At 33.2% G+C, this 25,507-nt stretch overlaps 1 protein-coding gene across 1 annotated transcript in view; it reads right to left on the minus strand.

Annotated features, from left to right (window-relative positions):
• LOC129235140 (eukaryotic translation initiation factor 4E transporter-like) overlaps positions 1-25,507 on the minus strand; it is an 80,406-nt gene that overhangs the window by 20,308 nt on the left and 34,591 nt on the right. The window contains exons 10-14 of the mRNA XM_054868834.1: positions 23,044-23,141; positions 15,251-15,443; positions 4,926-5,237; positions 2,398-2,655; positions 933-1,045 (exon numbers count right to left, since the gene is read on the minus strand). Of these exons, the coding sequence (XP_054724809.1) occupies positions 933-1,045; positions 2,398-2,655; positions 4,926-5,237; positions 15,251-15,443; positions 23,044-23,141 (974 nt within the window). The remainder of the gene's footprint in view (positions 1-932; positions 1,046-2,397; positions 2,656-4,925; positions 5,238-15,250; positions 15,444-23,043; positions 23,142-25,507) is intronic.

Below are 25,507 nucleotides of genomic sequence, written 5' to 3' on the forward strand. Positions count from 1 at the left end.
ACCTGCAGGTGTGCGATTTCTCAAAATTGATGGAAAGTAATTCCCTTTTAATCTGTACATTCATCGCTTCCCAAGGGTAAAGTGGGAGAATTCTCGAAAATTTGAACAATAATGCAAACAAGCGCAGGGAAAGAATAGAACTGTTCCTTCTGAATATACAGTGGATATATATATTTTTTTGAACAAAGTGGTTTGGAAACTGATAGCATTAAACCATGTAATGATCACAAAAAAACATTTTCAACAGATAAATACAAGAAATACCTAAATAAATAAGCTAACTAAACACAGAAGTACCTGTAGCACCCTACATAAAGCACACGGACATCGAAGAAAGACATTAAGCAACTAAGAAGCGAGGTACATCCCACGTCACTTCTCGGAGAGTCATGTGACTCCTCGTTTCAGCGGGAAACGAAACTTATTAGTTTTTAGTTGCAAATAACTTTTAAAATATCACCTTTAGATGGGACAAAAAGTGTTTTCTGGCGTTTTTAGGTCATCCTGAGTGTATTCAAATTAAAAGCAAAAAATGCTGTTGTTGTCTGATTATTTTGATAGGTAATTTTACAGTATTTTTTTTTTTTTAATTATTTAAGCCGTATTGTTGAACACAGGTCACTTGACATAACTTTTATTTTTGAGATAGAGCTTGCAAAGCCGGGCAACACAGCTAGTATTATTAAAAAACTCAAGGAATCAAATAGTCAATTGCATTTGATTATTTGATCCCTTGAACCCAAACAATGCAAACCTGCCAATTCAAAACAGAATGAGTAAACTTTTAAATTTGAAGATTTTTTTAAATTATAAATCCAATACTTATTCCTACAATTACTTTGAACATAGAAGAAAGTAAAAAGAGAGTTTGTTGACTACCTCTGAGTAAGTTATTGTAAAAAAAATTAAATAAAATATATATATATATATACCTGCACTTGTAAAGTGTTAGGATTTGCAGCATTTTGTGCCATAGCCTGGACTATAGCAGCAGGATGTATTGGAGCAGGGGCATGACTTAGAGCAGGTGGTTGCTGCCCAAAAACTAAAATTAAACCAAATTTCTTATTAACACATGCTTAACAATGCATATTTTATAAATAAACAGACATTTTTTTCTGTGGACCTTTCCAAGGATGTCTCTTTCCTTTTGATACAAATCATTTTTCCCTCATCTTCAAAATATATGGCTTCAATTCTTGTACCTCAGGATTAGATCAACGTAAGTCCAAAAATATCGATTTGCAGGTTATTACTGTATTGTATGTAGAATCTTAATCCATACAATGCGCCGTAACACTGTAATTCTATTGAAAGAAAATTCTTTGTAATTATTTACCTGTGCTATATAAGAACCACCACCAGTCCCAACCATTGTATGACTATCTATTTTACTCTCCTGCAAAGTACTGATAATGTGACTCATATTTGTCTGGCTTTGAGGTAGAAAATTTACCTTTATTCTTTTATACTAATTAAAGTACAAGTCTAGATAGCGTCACATTTGCAACCAAGTCATTTATTACAGGAATCAAAGAAATACAACAAATGCTCTCACTGACATCCACAATTAGCTTCCTAAGAGGTTGAAATGTAATGTAGTTTAACCTACTTATTCATGCAAAACATTAGTTCTTGCTTTTCTGCTTCCCCCCCCCCCCAGACACACTTTTTCTGAGTTTTCATTGCATTTTAATAGTCAATAAAGACAACTTCAACCAAAGAAAATAACTTATAAGTTTCAAATAATTGCTGGAAGTTTAATACACACAGTGGCAGCGATTTACGGGAAAGGAGGGGGGGGCACTGCCCCTCACTTTTTCTGGTTAATTAATTTTATTTTCCAATTTTCGAACCAAAACTAGAAATTATAAAAAAAGCTGAAACATCAAAATTTTCAGAACATAATTATTTGCTTTGAATATCTGTTTTCAAAACATAAACAAGCCATACTTGTTGATGAAATTACTACTAAGTGTTTGTGACACCTCAAAATACTTTGGGGTAAATAATGTAAGTCTAATTCATGTCTAAATGTTTCTTCAAGGAAAATTATTGTGTACATAATTCAACAAAATCTTAAGAAAAACGTGAATTAAGACGTTAAATTTACATCAATTTCCACTTATCTGCTCTCAAAACGAGCCCTAACGAAATTTTGCACTTTTATCTTTTTTTCCATTTTTTTGCTGGGGCTAAAAGTATCTTGACATTCAGTTAGTTGTCTTTGTTTTGCCCCTCCACTTATAAGCCCATATCGCCGCCACTGAATACATACATTTCATATAAAAAAATTCACAATATAAAGAAAGGTAAACAGCCCAAAAGTTTCACATTATCATTAATGAGAAAAAAAACCACAGAATCATTAACTAAATTTTCACTTTTTGTCCTTACCAAGAGGTGATGGTATTCGGCCTTGGCTTGGTATTGCTGAGCTGATAGCTTCAGGAGGCAATGGGGACTGACGAGGGCTTATTCCTAACGTTGGTAATCCCAAGGTCTGCTGAACTGGAATTTCTTTGGAGGACGGACATCGACGCTGTTGGATAGTTTGCAATAGATTTGGCTGAGATAGATTAGCATTGTTAGAATGCTGTTGTTGCTTCAATATTGAAGACAATAACTCTCTTTGTCTCTGATATTGCAGAACAGCTGAAATTTAAAAAAATATAAACAAGTTTGAGTTTGAAAAATTCGGAACGTATAAATAATGTAATTTCTCTTGTAATGTGAAAAACTTTGATAATAAAAGTTATGCAAAATCAGTTACAAATAAATTAAAAATTAGTGCAAGTTTTATGATATGAAACGAGTTCCGCATAAAAACAGAAAATAAATATAAGCATAATTAACTCTTATTATTCTGTATGTAAACACTAATGTGGTCAGCATTTGCCTCTTACAATCAAATCCACAAAATACTTTAGCAAAAACCTTCAAGAAAAACACAAAGAGGAAAACATAAAAGGGAGTTTTTTAATCAATGATTATAGCTCAAGCGTGTGGAGCAGCTTACCACTTTTGGTCTATAACACAAATTATCATTTTTGATACAGTATTTGCTATGCTGACAAGTGGTGCACCTCCCAAGTAAGGGAGGGGGGAGAAAGTTTTAAACCATGATCTAAGCAGAAATAAATACTGTATTACCCTGCTTTAGCCAGCATGCCGCAAAATTCGGGGGTTCAGGTTTTCAACAACCCTAGCCTGGTCCTTTCCGGTAAAATGAGGTTTTAAAAATATATTTAATTTTACATTGTAAAAAAATTCTAACTTAAAACATAATCCTATTCCTACAGGTTATTTAATAATATAAATAGAACTTAATGATTTAATTTTGTTAAAATATCAACAATTTTTGTGATTTTGTAATCTGAAAAAAATTCGAATGCTATTAACTTTATAAAAAACTGAATTAAAATGAAAAAAAAATTTTTAATCTTAAAATTCAAATTTTTACAAAAGTTAATATTGCTACTCAAAGTATAAAAATCAAATTTACCTCTCAAAAAAGAAACAAATCAATACATAAAGCAAATAATAAAGAAATCACATTAACTATGATATTTTATGGTCTCATTTACATTGATCCAAAAGCAGATTCAATTACACCCGAAATGGAATTTTAAAGTTGATCATAAAAAAAACACACACACACACATAAGGTCTTCTGAAAACAAAGAAAGTTTTCAACAATGAAATCCCCCCCCCCCCAATAGGTTGTGGACCTTAAAACAAAAAATTAACTCTTTCTAGCTTTCATAAAATCAAGTATTTTTACTTGAACAGTCTTATAAGTATGTTCTGGAAGTTGATAGTGAATTATTTCTCCATTTTTATTATTATTTTTTTAAAGTCCAATTTCAGACCTATTTTCTTTTTTTGTCACCCCCATTATTTAGACAATTATCTGCCTAGTACAGCGGCTCCCCTACCGGTGGTTCGCGAATCCCTAGGGGTTCCCGAGAGGTTTTCAGGGGCTTCGAGAAAAAAATATTGTAATGGCAAAGTTTTAACATGCCCGTTTCTGATGAAGTCATGTCAAGCAGTTTCCAGCAAATTTTTCTCATTTTTAATTTGTCTCTCGCACATCCGATACTCTTATCATTAAAATATTTGCATACTTCCTGACATACTTTACGTTTAAATAATTTAGTCAGTCATTGCAAAGCGCCGATATTAGCACTTTCATTGAGAATGATAGCCCCTGAAACCATGCTGAAAAAACTCTACTTATGAATACAATGTCTTCAGATGAAATAATTTGATTTGACTTCTGATTTAACCCTCCCCCTTTTAGGAACAGTGCAATCTGGTAAGCAGTAGTGTTCAAGCCTGAACAATACACGGTCCTGTTGGTGCACAGACCTGGTCAGCACAATTTTAGAGGCACAAAATGGGGTCAATTTCTTTCTCTCTTGCCTTTTTTGGAATTGACAACTTTGAAAAAATGCAGATTATCTTATGAGGGGCATCAAATTTTACCAAATTTACTTGAGCATCACTTTGGCATGATTTCGTTTCTGGTTATGTTCTCCTGTCAGTGAAAGGAGATAATTCCACTCATTGTTCACTTTAAACAGGAAACTAAAGGGAAATTACTGGTGCTTTATACAGTATCTGAATTAGAAAATGTATCTATGTGTGTGTGTGTGACTCCATTCATTTCAAATGAGCTTTAATTTTTCACGAAACTTATTTGATGAGGCTATTGTAATTTTTAAAAATAAATACTTTAATGGAATTTTAACTTGAAAACGCATTGTTTGTGTATTTTTAGGGCTCTTTAGGGGGGGGGGGGATTTTTAGGTCATCAACTTCCGGGTCTGCTTATAAGATTAATCAGCAATGTATTTGCAATAAAACCAAAAAAGAAAAACATTTCATGACTTGCTTAATGAATATTTTAAATAACAAATTACAATTCTGCATTTGAGGTTCATTCCGCGTAAGAGATGGTGCAGATGCTGATTGCTGGACACCGGGAGATACAGGACTCAAAGGAGCTTGAGAAGAAGGGCCAAGTATTTTTGCCAACATGTCAACAGTGAATCCTTGAACATTTTGTGGCTGTTGTGCTTGCTGGAGCAGGTGATTTTGAATTTGTTGTTGCTGAATTTGTTGTTGTTGTACTTGCTGTAAGTGCTGTTCTTGTTTCTGCTGTTGTACCAAACGGGCAAGCATTTCAGATCTTGCTTGGTTAGTAGACATATTATACTGTGAACGCTGTCCACCTAAAAAGACATTTTATTAGCATTTATTTTTTTAATCAAATCAAAACAACATGCAGATATTTATACTTCTCCACGAAATATTTCAATTTTTTTTTAAGCTAATTGCAGTAGGATATTATTTGTAAGTCTGATCAGATAGTTACTTTAAAATCAAACTAATATTCAATATATATAAACAGCAGTTCTCTCACAAAATACTAGCATGAGCATTTACTTTGTGTATCACAAGGGAAAAAACAAAGATACAATAGTAATTCCAATATGTATAGCACCGTAAAATATAGTACTTGAACATTTACTGTAATCAATATAATTTAAACAAATCTACACAGGAATTAATTTAATTTTCATAAAAACCTATTTCTTATTTAAAAAAAAAAAAATTACTGTCAGTAGCGTAACTATTGGGTCTAGCGCCCCTGGCGAACTTAAGAAATTGCGCCCCCCCCCCCCTCCAAAAAAAAAAAATCGGGAACATTTTGCCTATTTGATTCGACAAATTAGGAGACAGTATTGCAATTTTAATGTTCTTATTCACATAAATTCAGTAAAATCAATGACATTTGCAATTCTATTCATTATTGAATCTAAAAAAAGTACGTTCTTGAACCGAATGAGAATAAACATTTTTCAAATCCGTTGATGGCAATGTATTTTTTTTTCAAAATAGCTTTAATATTAATTCAATTTGTTTCAAAACACTAGGAGAATCCTCATATACATGATAGCCAATGATCGAGTAACCAGCGTATTTTGACAATGAAACTCGCACCACGGCATGATAATTTGATCATGGGCGTCGCGGTCGGGGGGGGGGGGGTCCAAGGGTCCGGACCCCCCTAATATTTGAGAACCGAATCCCCTCAATATTTGAAAGTCGGACCCCCCTCGATAATTGTCAAGATGAAATTCATTATTTTGGAGGAAATTATTATTGTTTTGACAAAAAAAAAAATTTAAACAGTGGCATAATATATAATTTACCATGTTTAATTCATATCAAACAAAACGAAATGAACATCGAAAAAAAAAAGAAGAAAAAAAAGAACTGTAAATAACAACAAAATAGGCGATGTGTATAGTGAACGGAAAGTGAAATCCAATGACAAACCATTGCTCTGCTCCCTGCGCATAACTTCAGTGGAGGATGCAAGAAAGGTGACACTTTCTTCCAAGTGCAATGTCAACCAGTCACAGAGTAGAGATTTGTTAGCGGGGTAATAAATTGTTAACAGGGGGAGCCATACCTTAACTCACAAAAAGTATCCTATGTCCGGTCCCGTATTGAAAACACAAGTCGTGTCCCCGGCGTTCCCAGCTTGGAAGTGATTCCAGCGTATTTGTTGCTATTTGGGGGGGAAACAACTGGAAAACTTTGAGATACTGAAATCAGATGGACAATTCCCCTCTCCCTTTTTTTTCGGCAAGTCAGCAGAAGACGGGGATCTGAGTTTCGGCTCCTTTCTTTCTTATCTCGTTTCTCGGCGCTTGCAAGGTTCTGTTTCGAGTTTTGCAGTGTTTGTTTCTCCAATTCCATTCAATTTATATCGACCCCAATGTTACCCAAACAAAATGAGGTTTTGGCGGGTTTTTTTGCAGCTGGCAAGAACACCCTGGCCAAAGGATGCTAAGAAATTTAGAAGACCACTTTGCTGGTCAAAGGTTAAATTTGGGATAGAAAGGGGAAGTAGACGCATCATGTGTTCAAAACTATTCACGTTTCTTCAAAGTACCTTACCGACGCGAGGTTTCTTAAATGTGTTTGCGGCATCTCAAATTTGACCGAAAAAACGTTACGTTACAGGAAAAAAAGGGGAGGAGTCTAAAAATTAAAGGGTTATTTCAAAAGCAAATCGTAAGCCAGCAGAACGATGGATACTGTGATGTCATTTCCAATTGACCAACGAAAAAGAAGCTCACGATAACCAGAAAAAAAGACAGAAATAAAATAAGCTTCCCCTGTTGGGAAAAGTTAAGACAAAAATTAAGATAATTTCATGTGATCTTTTGATTTCCTTGAGAGTAGATGACCTGAAGAGCTCTCCTATTTTAGTTATTATACGTTTTTTACACATTCAATTACAACTATGAAGAGGTGGCTTAAAACGAGAAAATGTAGCAAACCTTCTACATCAAATGAACCTGAGCAATTTTTATCTACTGAATCACCATCAACATCCAGGTGCCACTATCAACATCCCACGGAACCGTCTTCAAAAAGGCAAAAGACAATGATTGGTAAGTACCATTCTGTTAAGTGTAATGCCTGTAGGGACGCCTCGATTTTATACCATTCAGATGGGGTTACTTTTCAATTTTCCGAATGAAATTCCTACAGTGGCTCCCAAAAGTGTTTGTATACTTACGATTTTCAATGAAATACGCCCCTATCCATTGGTTAAAATTAATATTTTAGAATAGGTATTTAATTATAAGATCTATGATCTATTTTCAACAAAACTGCACGAAAATTTTTAATAACATAATAAAACTTGATTTTTAAGAAATCAATAATCAAAAAGTGCCAGAAACTTTATCTCCCAAAAGTCTTCGTACACTTTGAAAAAATATCTATATGTTAGAAAAATAATCTAACTTTTTACTAAGTTCGTGCAGTATACCAACAATACCTTTTAAACGTCTGGGAATAGATTTCATTGTTCTTCCTTTCTTTTTTTGTGCAATTTCTGAGTAAGTGTTCAACCGCACTTCGAGTTTTACTGTTTCTAGTTTGCTTTTCGTTTCAATGTCGTATTTTCGTAATCTAGCCACCAGATATCTCTAAATATGCTACATTAAGTTTAAATCTAGGGATTGAGGAGATATTTCTAAGATTAAGGACAATTTTTGAGGCACCAGACGCAAACTTTGAAAACCGTGTGCTTCTCATCTTTATCTTGATAAAATACAAAGTTGTTCCCGATAGCCAAATTTTGGGCTAATAGTTTAAAATTGTTTTTCAAAATATTCAAATGAACAGCATGATTCACTATTTCATCAAAAAATTCCAAACTAACAAGTCCTAATGCTGATATGCACCCTCACACAAGAACACCTTCACCGTGCTGATTAACTGATCCAACTAAGTTTTAAGATTAAATTCCTCATTTTTTCTTCTATTTACAATTACAACACTTTAACTTAAAATGTTGAATTCATTTTCATCTGTAAGTAAGACGTTATTCCAGAACATTTTGAGCTTATTTACCATTAATTTTGCAGCGGAAAGCGTAAGCTTTCTGTTTTTCGCACGAACGAGAAAATTTCTGTGGGAAAAGGTCCCATTTGATCCAGCTAATCAGAGAACTTGGCGAACAATTTTAGGAGAAAATTAAGCACGAAATTTTTCATTAAATTCTGCAGAAACTTTTACAGCACTCAAATGTGTATTTTTCATAATTTTTTTAACAGTAAATCTCCGATCACGCTTTGTTAGCTTTGCCAGTTGACTTTTTCTAACCTTGCTTTTGATCTGATTCCGTTCTCAAAAGTATTTTATTAAGCACTTTGCTATAGAATGGTATACATTAACTAATTCAGAGAGATTTCAAACCAATTTAGAGGATTTGTGAGGGGGAAAAAATCAAATTTCAAATGCTCTTTGTTGCTTTTTCACGAATACCAGCCATTTAAAAATAATAAGCAGAATATTAGGGAATAAATGCACAACAAATTCAAGCCAAATGACTTTAAAGTGTCAACACAATGCAAAAATAATTTTAAAAAAACGACTTGTTACAATTTTAATCATGAATTTATTCCAAAATATTTCAGCGTACGGTGACTTTTGTGGCGTAGTGTTTCTCTATCTCTTCGTTTTTTGACAAATTTCAAAAATAAAATCAGTTGTGATGTAAAAAAAAAAATATTGGACTTCATATTCGAATTTAGTTTTGCATTAATTTATTTTTACTGCAAAATTTCAAGGTGTACGAACACTTTTGGGAGTCACTGTACATCTAATGAGAGTATCTTTTTAATGCAATATTTCACAAAAAACTACTCGAAATTTGGACTCGTCAGACAAAATTTTCTGGGAAAGAAAAGTTTATGGGAGGTTACAGTGACCTCCTATCATGTAGCCCCTTAATGCCTGCTGATCAGGTATGCTTTTACAAGAATTATTTTAACATTATGAGTTCTATCAAAGCTAATGCGTTCAACTTTTTTTTTTTTTTTTTAATGTTCCTTCTTTTAAAAATTTTAATGAAATGGCTGCTCTAAAAACTGAGCTTCAACTATTCCATAAAAACTTTAAAGTTAACTGCTTAGATGAAGCAAAGAAAGCTTTGTCGTCAGCCGTTAAAGAAGTTAGGGGTCTGTTTCAAAATATTGAAAATTTGGTGCAGCTGCTTTTGGTGTGCCCCGCTTCGTCATGTGAAGCTGAAAGAAGCTTTAGTGCGCTGAGAAAGCTCAAAATGTATCTAAGGTCGACTATGACACAAAAGCGGTTAAATCATGTTGCTTTATGTTATGTTCACAAAAATATCTTGGATGAAATTGATCACAAAAAAATAGCACGGATATTCGTAGCCCATGTGCAGTCTAGAAAAAAATGTATTTGGTCGAATTTATTTTTTTTTCTTATTGTGTAAATATGTAAATCAAAATGTACCTGTTTAAGAATTTTGTCTTAAATGTAAACCCATTTCTATTTGATGTCAAGTTTTTATCTCATATACTATATATATATATACACATATATATATATATATATATATACACGCATTTTTCTTGATACGACTTGAAAATGAAAGTGTCAGAATGGTCCCCCCCCCCCCCCAATAAATTTCAGCTGATGACGCCAATGAATTTGATAATATGTTGTTTAACATGTAGGGAAAGACTTTATTGTGACAAACTCGATCTGATCATCGAACTGTTTTACGTGGTAAGACTGTGTCATTTCAGGGGAATGGAGAAACGAAAGAATGGTCAATAAGGAAGGCTATCGACCGGAGTGTAGGGTTAACCGACGGAAGTTAGGGTTACAATTTCAAATATCAAAATATCACAAATCAGGCAATGGCTTCGTTCAAATAGAGAAGCAATTTTCACACATCATGCCTTGACATGCGCCTTTCTAATACGCAATAAACATAATTTCCCCATTTACTAAAAGATAGAAACTTTTTTTTAAATAAAAATCAAAGCATTTAAAAAATTCTATTATAATTAAGAAAGCACAGCAAATACAAAAAGCATTGCTAATCTGAAATTGACTAAAAAACATTACCATTTACATACGGGCAAAATAAAAATACTATATATTCGCTAATTAAGGTCTCCCAATATTTTATTCAATACAAATTTTTATGCTTATTTTATTTATACTAATATTATAAAGAGAGAGGACGGATTTTTGTGTGTTTGAACTGCCAAAACCTTTACATGTATTTGAAGTTGCTGAGGATAAAGTATATATCATTCCATTAGCTTTGAAAAATGCAAATCATTAAGAGTCGCAGAATGTTTATGCATCAGAATTTATTTAAACAAACGAATTATAACTCAGATTCGTTTCCAGTAAATTAGTATTTGAATTCAACTACTGCAGGTAGACAATTTTAATCCATGTTTATAAAAGTTGTAATTTTGCATGCATTTTGGCCCATCCTTTGAGGTTTTTATCTGTGCTAATATTATAAAGAGAGGGGGGGGGTTGTATGTTTATATGTTCCGGGTAATCTTCGGAACCACTGCACCTATTCAAAAAATTCCTTCTTTTTATGAAAGACACATACTTGCAGAATGATATCTATACTAATATTATGAGAGAGAGAGAGCAGATTTTGTGTGTTTATATGTTCTAGTAATCTCTGGAACCTCTGAACCTATTTGAAAAATTCCTTTACTACATGAAAGGTGCATATTTACTGAGTGACATAAGCTATAAATTATGGATATATGTCTTTAAACGAATATTTAAAACTTATAAGTTATCCTTGCTACCAGTATGTTCGTACTGTTATGTTCTTTAATACATAAAAACAAATTCTAATTGGATTTTTATGGCTGGTAAAACAACCTCTTTGAGCGATATGCTGAGGAAGTGAAAAGGAATAAAGTTGTCAGCTTAATAATCATCAAAAGCTTTATCTGAACGTGAAGCCTTGCTTCTAAAAGTTGCAGTTTTGCGTACATTACTTTAGGCATTATGTGCATACAAAAGTCAAAATAAAAAACAAAATAATTCTGCTAATGAATTCACACTAGTCATATTTAGTTCAGAAAGGTCTTAAGTCAAAGAGTAATTGCACATAGTTTCTAGTCATTTACAGTTAAGAGTTAAAACATTAACCAACAAAAAACATTCAATACAAAAGAAATTATAAGAGAGGAAAAAAGAAATAAAAATGTTTTGGAGAATTCTTCAAGATGACCGCATCTAAGCATGTAAAACGAAATAATAGAGTACAAATACAGGGGTAGAAGTGATCGACTTGTCACATATAGGACATTTTCCACAAAAAATATAGGACAAATATAGGACATTATATGAATAGTTTCGCTATGAAAAAAGAAATAATACAAACATATTATTTATTTATTCTTATCAATGATTTTTTTTAAAAAAAACCTTCAAACAAAATTATAACTTACACCTGAAATGACTTTCCTGTAGTTGAAAGAATAATTTTTGAAAAAAGTGTACTTTGCAGACAAAAAAAAAAGAACAAAGTGAAATTTATTGATAATTAACACAGCAACTCACAATTTTTGCAGGGATAGAAGTGTCACAAACATAGCTTATATAAATAAATAAAAACCGTCTTTGTGTTGAGAACTAACAGGAAATAACCAATGCTTTGTAGCACAAACATGCAGGTATTTTGTTCTATAAAATTCCACAAAAAGAAAAGATTGCAAAAAGACTATTATAACATTCCGATCAGAAAATGCATTGAACACAAAAATATATTGGCGAAAACAAAAACCAAAAAAAAAAAAAAAAAACCACGAAAACAAAACAAAAAAAAAAAAAAAAAAAACACGCTGGAAAACAAAACAAACTGCTATTGCCAAACGCAAAATTCTAAAACCAACTTCAGAATCCGTTCTCGAAACTCCACCCACTACAGTGACGTCATATTGCTGTGGCCAATGAGAAAAGATGCCTGTTGCAGGATTTAGTGAGTTGTGTTTTTTAATTTGAAATTCGTTTGCACACGTACTTTTGACGAAAAATCCGAAGTCAGATAGTTTGTTTACTGTTGTTTTAAAGAAATAAATTGGATAAAAAACGGGAATATAGGAAATATAGGACATTTTCCAAAAATATAGGAATTATAGGACGATTTTCATACTTTTTTTGAAAATATAGGAAATATAGGATATATAGGACCACTTCGACCCCTGCAAATATCCCATTTGAGAGATTGCAAAACAAAAAAATTAAAAAAAGCAAGTTTTTCTGACAAAAACGAGTGCAAGAGGTTGAACGAATCCCGGAATTGATAAACACTCACCTCTTAACAGAATATCTCATGTCATCCTACTTGCTAATCGGATTTTTTTTCTATTTAAGATTTTTTTCTAATTATGCAAGCAATTTACGACTCGCCTATGATACCAGAATGCAAAGTAATGTTTACCGGCATACCCGGTGGAACTGAAAAAGTTTAATAAATTTACCATTTGCCAAGATACACAAAGGATGTGTGAGCAAGGCTTTTTTAAAGGCTACTTTGAATGTCTCCCTTCAAAAAGACTCCGTACGTTCCATAAGAAAATAAAATTTCCATTTGCAAAGCGTCTTTAAGAGGTCAGCCCCATAATGCAGGATGGATGTTCGATAAGCCACTGTTTGAATAAAGAAGCCGTGGATAGAACTCTAAAAGAACTAAAAGGTTAAGATCACATTATGAGAGGTGTTATCGTCGCATTTGCCAATCAAATTATTCCAGTGGTTCCCTAGATGAACGCTTGCAGATGTACTTCAAGCCTGTTTACTATCATCTCCTTTTAGAACTTTGTATGATCTCCATATTAAAAACACTTTTAAAAGTTTATATTTGTTCTTTTAAAATTAAAGGTGGTATTTCGTTGCGAAACTTTAATTTGTTCCATCTATACAATGGAAATGGACCCTCAAGTAAAAGCCATATGTACTAATATTATTTAAAGAATTGTTCTTACTGGACCAGCAGCAGGTCAGTCAGCTCAAATTCCTCAAAATCCCATGGTCCTTATGCATTTCCATTTCCAATATATGTAATTGCAATTTCCAATAAAAATTTCTTTTGCCATCGCCATCCTCAAAACTGAAAGTCAAATGCACAATTATGCGCAGTATGACGTTTCATTTAAGAAGAGTAAATTGTTTCCGGGAAAGAAAAGGTTGATCTGTCTTGATTAAGAAATGAAAATAATCAATTTCTTTTAAAACTTCATATAAAAGGAACAAAAAATGTTGCACCATTATATTTTAAAACGGAAAATCTGCATAGTATTTATTTAAGACAAATCTTTTTTCAACCCGAACAAGTTCGGGACAGGTCTCTAGTTTATTATAAAAAAAATACTTACCAGGAGAACAACTATGCATTTTAAACTATACACAACGAAATATCGCCCCTCCCCGAGAAAAAATGGAATCACCTGGTATAGAACACCCTCCACCACCACTCCCTGGTTTTCAAATTAGGTATAGAAGTCTTTAGCTAATTCGATGAATCAGAATGGAATTTTATGCCACGGGAATTCCTTTTTTTTTAAACATTTTTCTACTTACATAACTTTTGTTTAAAAAATTCCAAAAAAAATTCTTTTTTCTTCTAAATCAGTTGAAATGCCCCCCCCCACCCCCCGCTCTTGCGCCCTTGACGAGATCCACTCCTGCCAACCCCTAGTTACGCTACTGCTTACCGTTATTAAAAAGTCAACTAGCAAAACCTATTCATTAATGAAATAAACACTCAATAATCATTACATCACTAAAAGTCAGTTGCTAGTTACAATAGATGAGGCCGTGGAAATCTATAACCTATTTGTGACAACTGATGGCTCATTTCATAATTTTGCATTGCCAACTTAAGAGCAAATAAAATTAAAAATTATAAAAAACACCGACTGAGTCGCAACTGTAGAATCAGAAAGCAACAGATAAAAATTTTGAATCATTATGCTTTCTTTCCTTGTCGGTCAACAATGAATTTAATAACCAATCGCGTGAATAAAGGCTTAGCCGTATTTAAAATCTGCTTTAAAAAACGTTATAATTCGGATTCTACATAACATGGAAATTCCAAACACATTCTATCAGAAGCAGAAAAAAAACTATATTTTAGAACTAAATTTTTAAGTATGTTTTTACAGCAAAAATCGCAAAAAACCTTTTAGAAGTTTTTAATTAATAACTTTGTTAATTAATGTCATCCCAAGACGCTTAGAACACTCTTAATCAACTCTCCAAATGAAACTAAAAGACATTACTTCCTTCAAAACATAAGCAAACTAATAAGCATTTTTTCTACCAAAACTTGAATCTTAAATTTTTTCAGATTATGTGGCAAGTCTTTGGGTAATTTCTTGCTTCACATGCAAATATGTATATTTATTCTGGTTTTGAGATACTAGGATAAGAACATGACTGCTTACTGCAACAGTATATGATGTAAAAGATGATTTTCCGACTGCTTACTGCAACAGTATATGATGTAAAAGATGATTTTCCAGGTTTGTTTTTATAATTTCCGCACGTTTTTGATAAAATTAATGATTTTCTCCATACTTTAATAATCAAAGTAAATTTGACAATTCCTAGGTTTCCGGGTTCTCTTTGACCCATGGGAATATATTATGGTACACAAGAAGTATTTCAGGGACACAGGACAAAGCACAACATATTTCACAGGTACATTTATTCACTTACATTTAATAAAAATAATATATATGTATTGAAAATAGTTACTCAATAAAAGCTTTGATTGTAATGATGCAAAGAACAATCAGCTTAAAAACGAGTGCTACAAAAAGATTCCAACCAAGAATTAGTATGCTATCACAATTACCTGCTAAAGGTTGAGTATTAGGTTTGTCATCTTTGAACATTTGGAATTGCTGAAGCATAGGTGAGATGGAAGTTTGATGGCCTCCCAAGATATCTTGAAGAATATCTTGTTCTTGCAGAGCCTTTGATTTATCTAATGGACCCATACTCATTGAAACAGTAGGTGAGCTTCGTGAATCAGACATGTGCCGTAGCTGAAATAAGACACTTTTAATAAAAAGCACAGATTTATATAGACGGAATAAAATATAACTATAAATATAAGCAAATCATGTTTCCATTTTCAAACCAATAGTATATAAAAGGCATTCATAAAACCATAAGACCACACAAACAAACAATAAAACAAAGCTAAATAGGAAAGAATGCTTACTTTTGGACAGAAATTGAAAGAGAGAAAACAATGTTTCATTGCAAAAACTTACAAAACAAATTACGTATGTTTTGGGTTACAAAGTACCTTCTTGTTAGCCAATAAAAGACTCAAACCTCAAGAACAGAAGTCATCAATACGAAGCACTAAAAAAATTAGAGTTAAAGCTTGACCACGGAGAAATGGTGGATGACCTTGGAGCAGAACTATCAATTGTATCATTTGTAATAGGTTTTTAGTTATTTTGTTACGGATAGGAATCAGCAAGAATGCATCTCTAACTACTCGACGCTTTCTGGATAACTCTACCTGTTACAAATGTTGTTTCCACTTCAAGGTCATCCGTCATCTTTCTGTGGTCAAACTTTAGAAGGTATACACCAAAAACAGCAGATAACTACAAAAATGAGTGTTGGCGAACTTATGACATGCGAGAGATATTTTAAGTAGCACATACCAAATATTTGTTTCACAGGTATTTTTATTCACTTACATTAACTTTAAAAAAAAAGAAAAATTAATTTGAATTTTGTCATCTTGAATACAAATTATCTTTTTCGCAATCACGAATGTGTGTTTGTATGTGTGTGGGGGCGGGGGTATGTGTATGTATGTAGACATGTGTGTTTGTGTCTGTGTGCAGTCATGAGCGTGTGGGCAGTTGTGTGTATTTGTGTGTATGTGTAGGTGTCTGTATGCATGCGTGTGTGCATGTGTTTGTGCATGTGTGTTTGTGTATGTATGGTTGTGTATGTGTTTGTATGTGTTTGTGTGTGTGTTGGTGCGTGTATGTATACATGTGTGTGTAGGATATGGATGCAACCTGGAGACGGTTTTCGCTAGAGGGGCAGCATCGTGAGGGGCGGGGCACCGACGCGACGGGTGGTGCTGGCAGAGGGTGGCGCTACGCCGCACAGTGGGGCAAGTGTACGGAGAGCTTGGACATTTCAGTAAAACCAATTTCTACTTAAAAATGTGATAATATTTTGTTATTTAAAATGTAAAGATAATCAAATACTAAGTCATTAGTGCAAAATAAAATATTTAGTTAACATTTAAAAACAATTTTTTAAGAAATATGTAACAGTATTTTAGCCAATTTCCATTCCATCATCTTTAAGCAAATTCTTCACTTGTTGTGACATTTTGTGGTGCAAACTGCAAATCTTTGGACGCAAATTTGAGATAAAAGGATCAGAATTTATTAATAAATTATTAAAAACGTCTCTATTGTTATCTATTCTGGACGTTTTCCTTGAATGGAATTCCCTATACGATCGAAAAGGGAGCAGGAGAGTCAGAGGGGACATGATTCAGTTATTTAAATTTATCAAAATGAAAGATGTAAATGGATTAAATTTTTGCGGGAAAAGCAGGACAAGGGGTCATTGTTTTAAGCTATTTAAATCTCAGGCTAACTTGGATATCAGGAAAAACTACTACTTTAGCAGGGTCGTGGGCACTTGGAATAGCTTACCGGAAGAGGCGGTAATGAGCAAGGGAGTGGATAGCTTTAAGAGGGCCATTGATCTTCATTGGGGACTAATTAATTGACTAGGACCAGCCTAGCTGGGCCCAGAGCCTGTTGCTGGTCGTCACATTTGTATTTGTATTTGTATTTGAAAATACTTATGGTTTGCCTCTTGAGCGTCTTCGGAGAGTTGATCGATTGGTACTATAGCATACTTAGCTATTTCGGGTCCGTGTATAAGTAATTTATGCACTGTAACGGGCATAAAATACCAACCATATAAATTCACATACATCTGAGCTGTCTCTTTCGTATATGTTTCAAATTTTTTAAATTTAATCGTGAATCCAGATGAAATAACTTGCAAAATCGTTGAAAATCGTTTTATCATGTCAAGATTTATTCCGGTTATGGAAGCTGATAATTCTCCATTTGCAAAGAACTTTCGTGACGTATTTCCGTCGTTGGATGTTCCATGGCCTTGTTTTACATAATCTACTATCAACCCAGCTTAGATTTAAAGTCGTTTTGTATTCTTGCCTTTCTTTGTTGTAAGAATTCTTTGTGGACAGGTGACTTTGGACTCCACTCCTTGAATTCAAGCCTATGAGCAATGTGTATGAGGCATTCAAAACAACGTATCCAACAACGCAGAGGTGATAAACCAAAACGAAAATGGTCTTCTTTAATTTCTTTTTTGTTCACCACACTTAAATTATTCATTTCTTTAGGTAACGCGTCGCAAATATAACAACGCATCGAGAAAGTAGTTTCCGTTAAGTAGTTGCAAATTTTGCCATCCACCATAGTTAAATGCAATTCATAATTTAGGGTAATAACATGATCTTGATCTACGAGTATGTATGGCTGAAGGGTATTTATTTGCGATTGCACTTTTTCTACGAAATTTGTCGCGGTTTCTTTTGTTTCCTTTGCAAATTCGAAACTTATTGGTCGACAAAATCTAGTTGAAGAAGGCTTTTCATTGATCCAAACCACCATATCTTCATCTTTCTTGATAATTTTAAGGGGGACTACACTAATAATAAATACCGTTGAGTCATCTATTTCAGTGCTAGAAGATTGTTTGTACTGCGACTGGTTGGAAGCACCGTCACATCCCCATTTTAATATCATAGTGAGGTTCTGAGGGGAGCTTTTTTCAATTTTATCAGATAACAATTTTATGAATCGGGAAGAAGTAAGATCTAATAAATTTTGTAAACCTACGTTAACTCCGGAATCTGTAACTTTTACATTATCAGGATCAGTGGTTGGAAGTAGCGCGCTACAAGTAGCGACGCTACTGTAGTAGCTACATTTTTGAGTAGTTTGTGGTGTAGCGGACTACTTTTTTAAAAAAGTAGTGTAGTGAGTAGTTAACTACAAAAAAATAGTAGTTTGTAGCGATTTCTGGAAACTACTTTTAAATAAACTGAAAAAAAAAAAGAAAAAAGGTTCAAACGAATTTGATTGGCTCAAATTTTACACAAGTACATCAGCGGATGCAATGAGAAATAAGACTCATAAAAATACGAGCTGACCTCAGGCATTTCATTTTGACGCCATACGTTCTTTCTGTTTGACGCCATTAGTTTTTTTGCCGTTGTAAGTTTCATATTTCACCAATATTCATATTGCAAAAAGCACTTATTTTCGCGAAAATAAAGATATTGGTGATTTCGCGAGTTGAAAATTGGGTGAATTTTATATGAACTGACCGAAGATTAAAAAACAAAAATATTTTAGCGAGGCTTAAATTTTTGACAGTATTCACCAAATAAAAAGAAGCTACTTAAAATGTCATAGAAAAGGATGAAATTGAACTGTTCTGGAGGACTTACAATAAATACGAGCATTACAGTGTGTGAGAGTATGATAACGGATATTTTTCTTAATGTCTTCTGATGAGCTAATTTATCAATCTTTTTTGTTCAATTCTCTTACGGTGTGTGTGTGTGTGTATGTATCAGGATCCCCCCCCCCCAACAAAAATCGAAAGTTGATTTTTCAAGTCGCACACTCTCTTATATTTTATCCTTTTATATAAAAAAAAACTAGTATGTTGTGGCCATCACGAAACTTTCTTCTATATATATACATTTTTTTTCTGATCCCTCCCCATGCTTGATGAGGAAGCAATATTCCCAACAAAAACAAAATTACACATGCAAAAAGTTGACGACCATTCCAATGTCTGAATTATTGCAAAAGCAAAGCAAAGAGCGAAAATTGAAAGTTATTTTAAAAGCCTTTCTTGAATTACAAACATTTATTTGTTAACAAACACAGGATGGCAACAGTTAAAAATTTTAAATCATTGAGATAATTTTTCCGATCATTTCCATACAATTAAAATCACGAGAAATACGCAGACGACAGTCTATTACGATTTATCTTTCTTATTGTTGCAATTATAAAGCTATTTTTATTCGCAAAAAAAAAAAAAAAAAAATTAACACCTCTTGGAGCGATTGGCGTCAAAATTGAACCAAAGCCGGTTTACATATGGATTCACATATATTCCAAATTTCAACCAGAACGTAGCATTACTTCTTGAGATAGGGCACTCACAATGGAAAAAAAGAACGGGTGATTGTAGTTTTTGCTGTAGAGCGGCCACAAAAAACTGGTCACACACAGACGTGACACACATACACACAGACAGACAGACATTTTCCAAAAATAGTCGAAATGGACTCAGTACACCTCAAAACGTTCGAATCCGTCGAAATTCGAAAATTTGCACGAATCCAATACTTTCTTCTATATATTAGATATAGAAGAAAGTAAAAAATCATATAATTTGAACAACGGCAGCAAGTGCCGATTATGTCTGAAAGTGTGAATCAGCATTTGTGTAATGCTAGGCCAAATTGAAATAAAATGTTTTTTTAGAAACTCAAAATTTCTGTTGATAAAACGTTCCTCCTATACCCACATATGCACCACAAAAACATTTATTCAAATTAAAAACCATTTAGAAATCCCACACGTGCCTAACATTTATAATTTTCTTCAAAAAATTAAGTTTTTGATAGTACATATTTTCAGAAATGTAAGATTTTACGAAATTATCAAGCTGGAAAATATAAACAGTAAAGTGGAAAAGTAGGTAATTAGCGTTAAATAGAAATGTTTGTTTTCCTGCAATTTTTAAGTCTCCCACATAGTACTCAAAGATCTGGTTTGCTTCCAGGCTGAGTTAAATTTTTCATTTAAAATATATTATTTTTTTATTATTCGTTTGTAATTTGATCTGTAAATGTGTTCGTTATTAATTTTTAAACTTGATATTCTATTTAAATTTATATGTAATTTTTTAAAAGATAACTGAAAAAAAAATCAATTTTTTAAGTAAAATTATAAATTTTAGGTCAAGTGTGGCATATCTAAATGTTTTTTAATTTGAATAAATGTTCTTGTGGTACATGTGGGGTGTTGGGTACAGGGGCAACGTTTCCCAACAAAAATTTCGAGTTTCTAAAAAACTTTTTTTTTTGCGATTTGGCCTAGCATACAGGTACTGTTTTACAGTTTCAGGTGCAAGTCGGCACTGGTTGCCCTTGTGCAAATTATATGAAACTTTTTTTCACGATTGTTTTGATACAAGAGGAAAAATACAAGAGTGTATGCGACTTGAAAAATTGACTTTCATTTTTTGAGGGACAGCCTATTGTGTATGCTTTTTATTTGCTTATTTTTTGGAAAGTAGCGAAGTAGCGACTACATTTCAAAAGTAGTTTGTAGTTACTACATTTTGAAAAAAAGTAGTTGTAGCTGTAGTTAACTACATTTGTAACAAAGTAGTTGTAGTTGTAGTTCGCTACAAAAGAAATGTAGTTTTTCCAACCACTGATCAGGATAGCACTCTTTTTTAGTAATTTGAATTTTTTTATAACTTGGATAAATGTTCCTGCTCAAATCTTTTGCATTTTTTCTGAGAGCATCATATTGAAACCTCGTAAGTTTAGCAGTTGCATACATGGCTAACATTTTTTCATTGTAACCAGGAATATGATTAGGTTTAGAGAGGTTTTCACAAAATTCTTTTATTGTTGATAGATTAAAAATTAAAGTTAAATTCATTTTTTTATCACAATGTTCTATTTTTTTCGTTTATGGCTGATTAATAACAGACGATATTTTAAATTATTTTTTTAATGACTTTTTACAACTTGGCATACACGAAAAAAAAATCCGAAGCGTCACTGATTACTTTCGGACATTGGATGGGTGAACTCGGGGATTCTGACGATGATACTTCAGAATAAAAGATGAAATTTTAAGGCATGATAATTCCTTCAGAATTTATTTTGGATAAATCTGGTGAAGTATTAAATGGATATTTAAATTAAAAAGTGTTTACTTTTGTTTGTTAGACAACTTGCTGGACTAAAATCAAAAGTAAATAACTTTTAATGCTCTAAAAAGTAAATAGCTTGCTGTAAGTTCTCCTAATATAGAATGTAATAAAATAAATTAGATGTTTATTAAGGACAAACGTTTGCTTTTTGAAGAAAAACACTTTTCTTGATGTACATGTATACTATTTTGATCTTTTCAAAATGTGCCTGCTCCCGGTTTTCATTTTTACTCATTTTGTGATGTGTTTGTTATTGTGTACATACAATTTATGAGAAGTATTTTTGGGAGATTATTGTGTCTTTTTCGTCTGCTGTCACTTATAACTCAAAATAGTACCAATTTTTGTAGTCCCTGAAATAAGCAAACGAAACCATGCTTCTAAGCATCTCATATGATTTTGTCCCACAGTCGACAAATGACACAGTGAAACTGATTCCTCAAAGTATTTAATTGAAATAATTTTCAATAAAAAGTTAACAAACTGAAAACTGTAAACATGTTTACTTGATTAAAGTGAAAAAACCAACGTAAATAATACGTTTCGTGCAACGTTCATTTCGTATTCGTTTCGTCGTTCTCGTAGTAAAATAGTTACTTATCTTTAATTTTCAATATCTTTTGAATAGGCAGGTTTAGGCAAAAACTGAAACCGGATTATGAAAGCTGAAACTCTCTACAATGCTTGGGATATAATAGTTTTGTTAGCGTTTGTTAGTGATTTTCGTAATACAAAAATACATTCAAAATACTTTGAAAATTATCTCCAAAATTTTCATATTTTCTAAGAAACGTTTTTGGGTGTTTTTCTTATTTATTAGGAGTACATAAAGCCCAGCACATCACACAATTAAGTTTGAACAGTTCTTAAACAAGTTATCTACAGTTTACTAAATTGTCTTCTAACGAAAGAGGCTAGTTAATTCTTCGACTTCAAGGTATTATCTTCGGGTAATAATGTTAAAAACTAGTAAGATTAGTGGGAATATGTTCTTAGTTTATCAATACAACAGTAAAAATGCAAAACTAAATGGTTTAATTTTCCGCCCAATGTCCAAAATTAACATTAGGCTGCCCCACTGTGCGCCGGTGGGAAAAATGATAGTACGCCAAAAACAGTCAAATGAAAGCAATAAGCAATCGTGATTGCTCAAAAAAAAAGGGTTTTTTTGCAGCTGTTTGGACTTCTTTCCTTTAATTTAATTTTTTTTTTTTAAAGTTTTAGTACACTTTAACAATATTTTAACAGTTTGATCTTCATTTTACAGTATCAGTCATTGCCTCAGAAGCTAACAAGCCAACCATAATTTTTCTTTTAAATTAAAAAATATACCACCAGTAAATATGATGTAAATCCTTTCTTGACAGATTCAATTTAAAACCAAACAAGTTCACAAAATCATCTGCAATCTATGCATAATACAGTACGTACTAAATATGATGATTCATTTGCATTCTCAAACAAGTAGTCAACACTATTTTCGAAAAAAATTTCAAGTTGTCAATAATTTCATAAGAAATAAACACTTACAGGCAATAAAGCAGATTATATTTTTAGGTACAAAAGATATAATCAAAGACATACCAATTTATCAAATGCAGATCTTTCTTCATGCTGGTTCGGCTCACCCAAAACTATTCGTTTCAAATCAGCTTCAAGTTCTTTCACAGACCTGATAGAGCCTTCAAGAAAAGTAAGCATAGAATTAATAAGCATTTAAAATGTCAAGTACAAATTTGCAAAAACAAAAAAGACCCAAAGAAGCTAATCACCACATGCTCTTATCAATCTAAAATGCAGATACGAGGCCCATTTAAAACTTCACTTCAGTTAAGTCATTCTTTCTACAAAAATGCCTCATTTATTTTTAAACCCTGTTTTCTTCCTAGTGTCACGAAGACATCTCTCGAAAGTCAAACGGTGAGAAAGGAGAGCTATGGAATCCTCCTCACGAACATAGAGCGACCCAGAACCCCGAGGGGTCGGGAGAGGAAAAGTGGCAGGAGGGTGACCACCACTGGAGAAGCTGGGAGCCGACCGGCGCTGGCTGGCAGCAGTGGGTGAGTTTCTTTGGAATTCTTCTTTGTATCTAAGTTGGTTGGAGTTATGTAATTATCCGAATTCAGTGTATGAAACAAATTTAATAATTTAGCATGAACTTGACTTTGTGTGATTCGTTGACCATTGTTATGTTCCAATTTGTTTGAGCGTTGGTTCACTAGTATACAATTCAATTTGGAAGTTTAAAACTTTGATCAATGTTTTAAATAAAAAAAGTTATTAGTTGAATTTTGCAACTAAATATTAAGTTTTAATGACAAGATTTGTCAAATAGGCCAAATTTGATAATCCAGCACACCTGGAGGTATTGATTTGGAATGGGAACTTGGAGGACTTTTGTGACCATGAACATATTTAACATGATCACCATTAACCAACACAGAGCATCTTTGGCCAGTAAGGACCAATCCTCAACTCCCCAATAACAGTATAAAGTCTTACCGATCAGGCCACTCATTAAATCACACACAGTAACAATACATTTAAAATAATTACAATCCACTGACATATAATGACATCTGCGAGGCACTGATGACATCTGAGAAGTAAAGTTGTGTTCAAAGATATTTTGTATTTTAAATCAGCTGCTTGCCTCTAAATGGTTTCCTTATTAGTTTGTGCATCCAGCTTTACATAGCTGTTAACCAGCCAGGGGGGAGGGGGGATAGAAACTCGGCTTAAAACATGTACCAGGGTTGTCTGAAAGGTTTCCGACCTAACAAAGAAAAATGATATTTATCATCCAAGTTGATTGTTACTTTTCAACATAAACTCCTTGTAAGTTTACACACTTGATCCAGCAATACTCCCATCCTTTTAACCCATCCAAATAGTATGGTGAGTTTTTCTCTTTGAAATAACTGTTGACAAAGTTGATTACCTCTTCATTTGAAGAAAACTTTTGTCCCCTAAGAGCTTCTTTTCCTAAGAGCTTCTTTCAGCTTAGGGGACAAGAAAAAGTCACTTGGGGCCAGATCTGGTGAGTAGGGTGGGTGCTCAATCAGTTCATATTTTAATTCATGAGTTTTAGCCATTGAAACTGCTGAGGTGTGTGCTGGAGCATTGTTTTGATGAAAAAAGATTTTTTTTCTTTTTCAAATGAGGCCCTTTTTCCTCAACTTCATGGTTTAATTTCTCAAGGAGAGTGGCATAGTATGCTCCAGTAATGGTTTTACCTCTTTCAAGATAGTCTATGAGTATTATTAAATGGCTATCCCAAAAAACTTTTGCCATCACTTTTCCAGCAGAAGGAACTGTCTTGGTCTTTTTTGGAGCTGGTTCTCCCTTTGCAGTCCACTGTTTTGACTACTTTTTTGTTTCAGGGGTGTAGTGGTGGATCCAGGTTTCATCTACAGTGATCAGTCGTGGGAAAAATTCAGTTTTGTTGAGCCGGAATTGCATCGACAGAACACTGCAAATATTAATTTGAATCCCTTTCTGGTCTGTTAGAAAAATAATATAATTTTGGTTCTAGAAGACAATTTCTAAAGCTTTAGAAGGTTTTTGAAGATTTATAACTTACTTCCTTCATTTTTGACCTTCAAGAAAATTATTCCGTGAGCTAACCAGGAGCAAATTGTTCCCCAGCCTTAAAATTCCAATAAGATTCACGTGTTGTTTACCATTGCAATAGGATGACGTAATTGACATAGGTGTTGAGTAACTTTTTGCTGAATGCATGTTGAAAACTATTTTAAGGTTTTACAGTTTAAAATGCTAACTGTGTTGAGTTGTTCTGACAACTAATTTATGCATTGAATTATATTGCGTCACCCCATTGCGTAGTTAGAAGGTAAACGTATTAAGAGGTGTTTCAATCAATCACTTATTTTTTCTTCTCAGCTTGTTGCTGTTTCCGGTGCTGCGGGGGCTGTTGGCTGGTTGTTTTGGTGCTAAGATTTCCACCTGGGAGTGATGGTTCCAATCTAAATTTTCCATGCTGAGAAAGTGGTTGTAATTTGTAATATGTAAGAAAAGTTTCGATTTA

Source organism: Uloborus diversus, chromosome 1 (genome assembly GCF_026930045.1).
Source record: "Uloborus diversus isolate 005 chromosome 1, Udiv.v.3.1, whole genome shotgun sequence".
NCBI classification, from domain to species: domain Eukaryota; kingdom Metazoa; phylum Arthropoda; class Arachnida; order Araneae; family Uloboridae; genus Uloborus; species Uloborus diversus.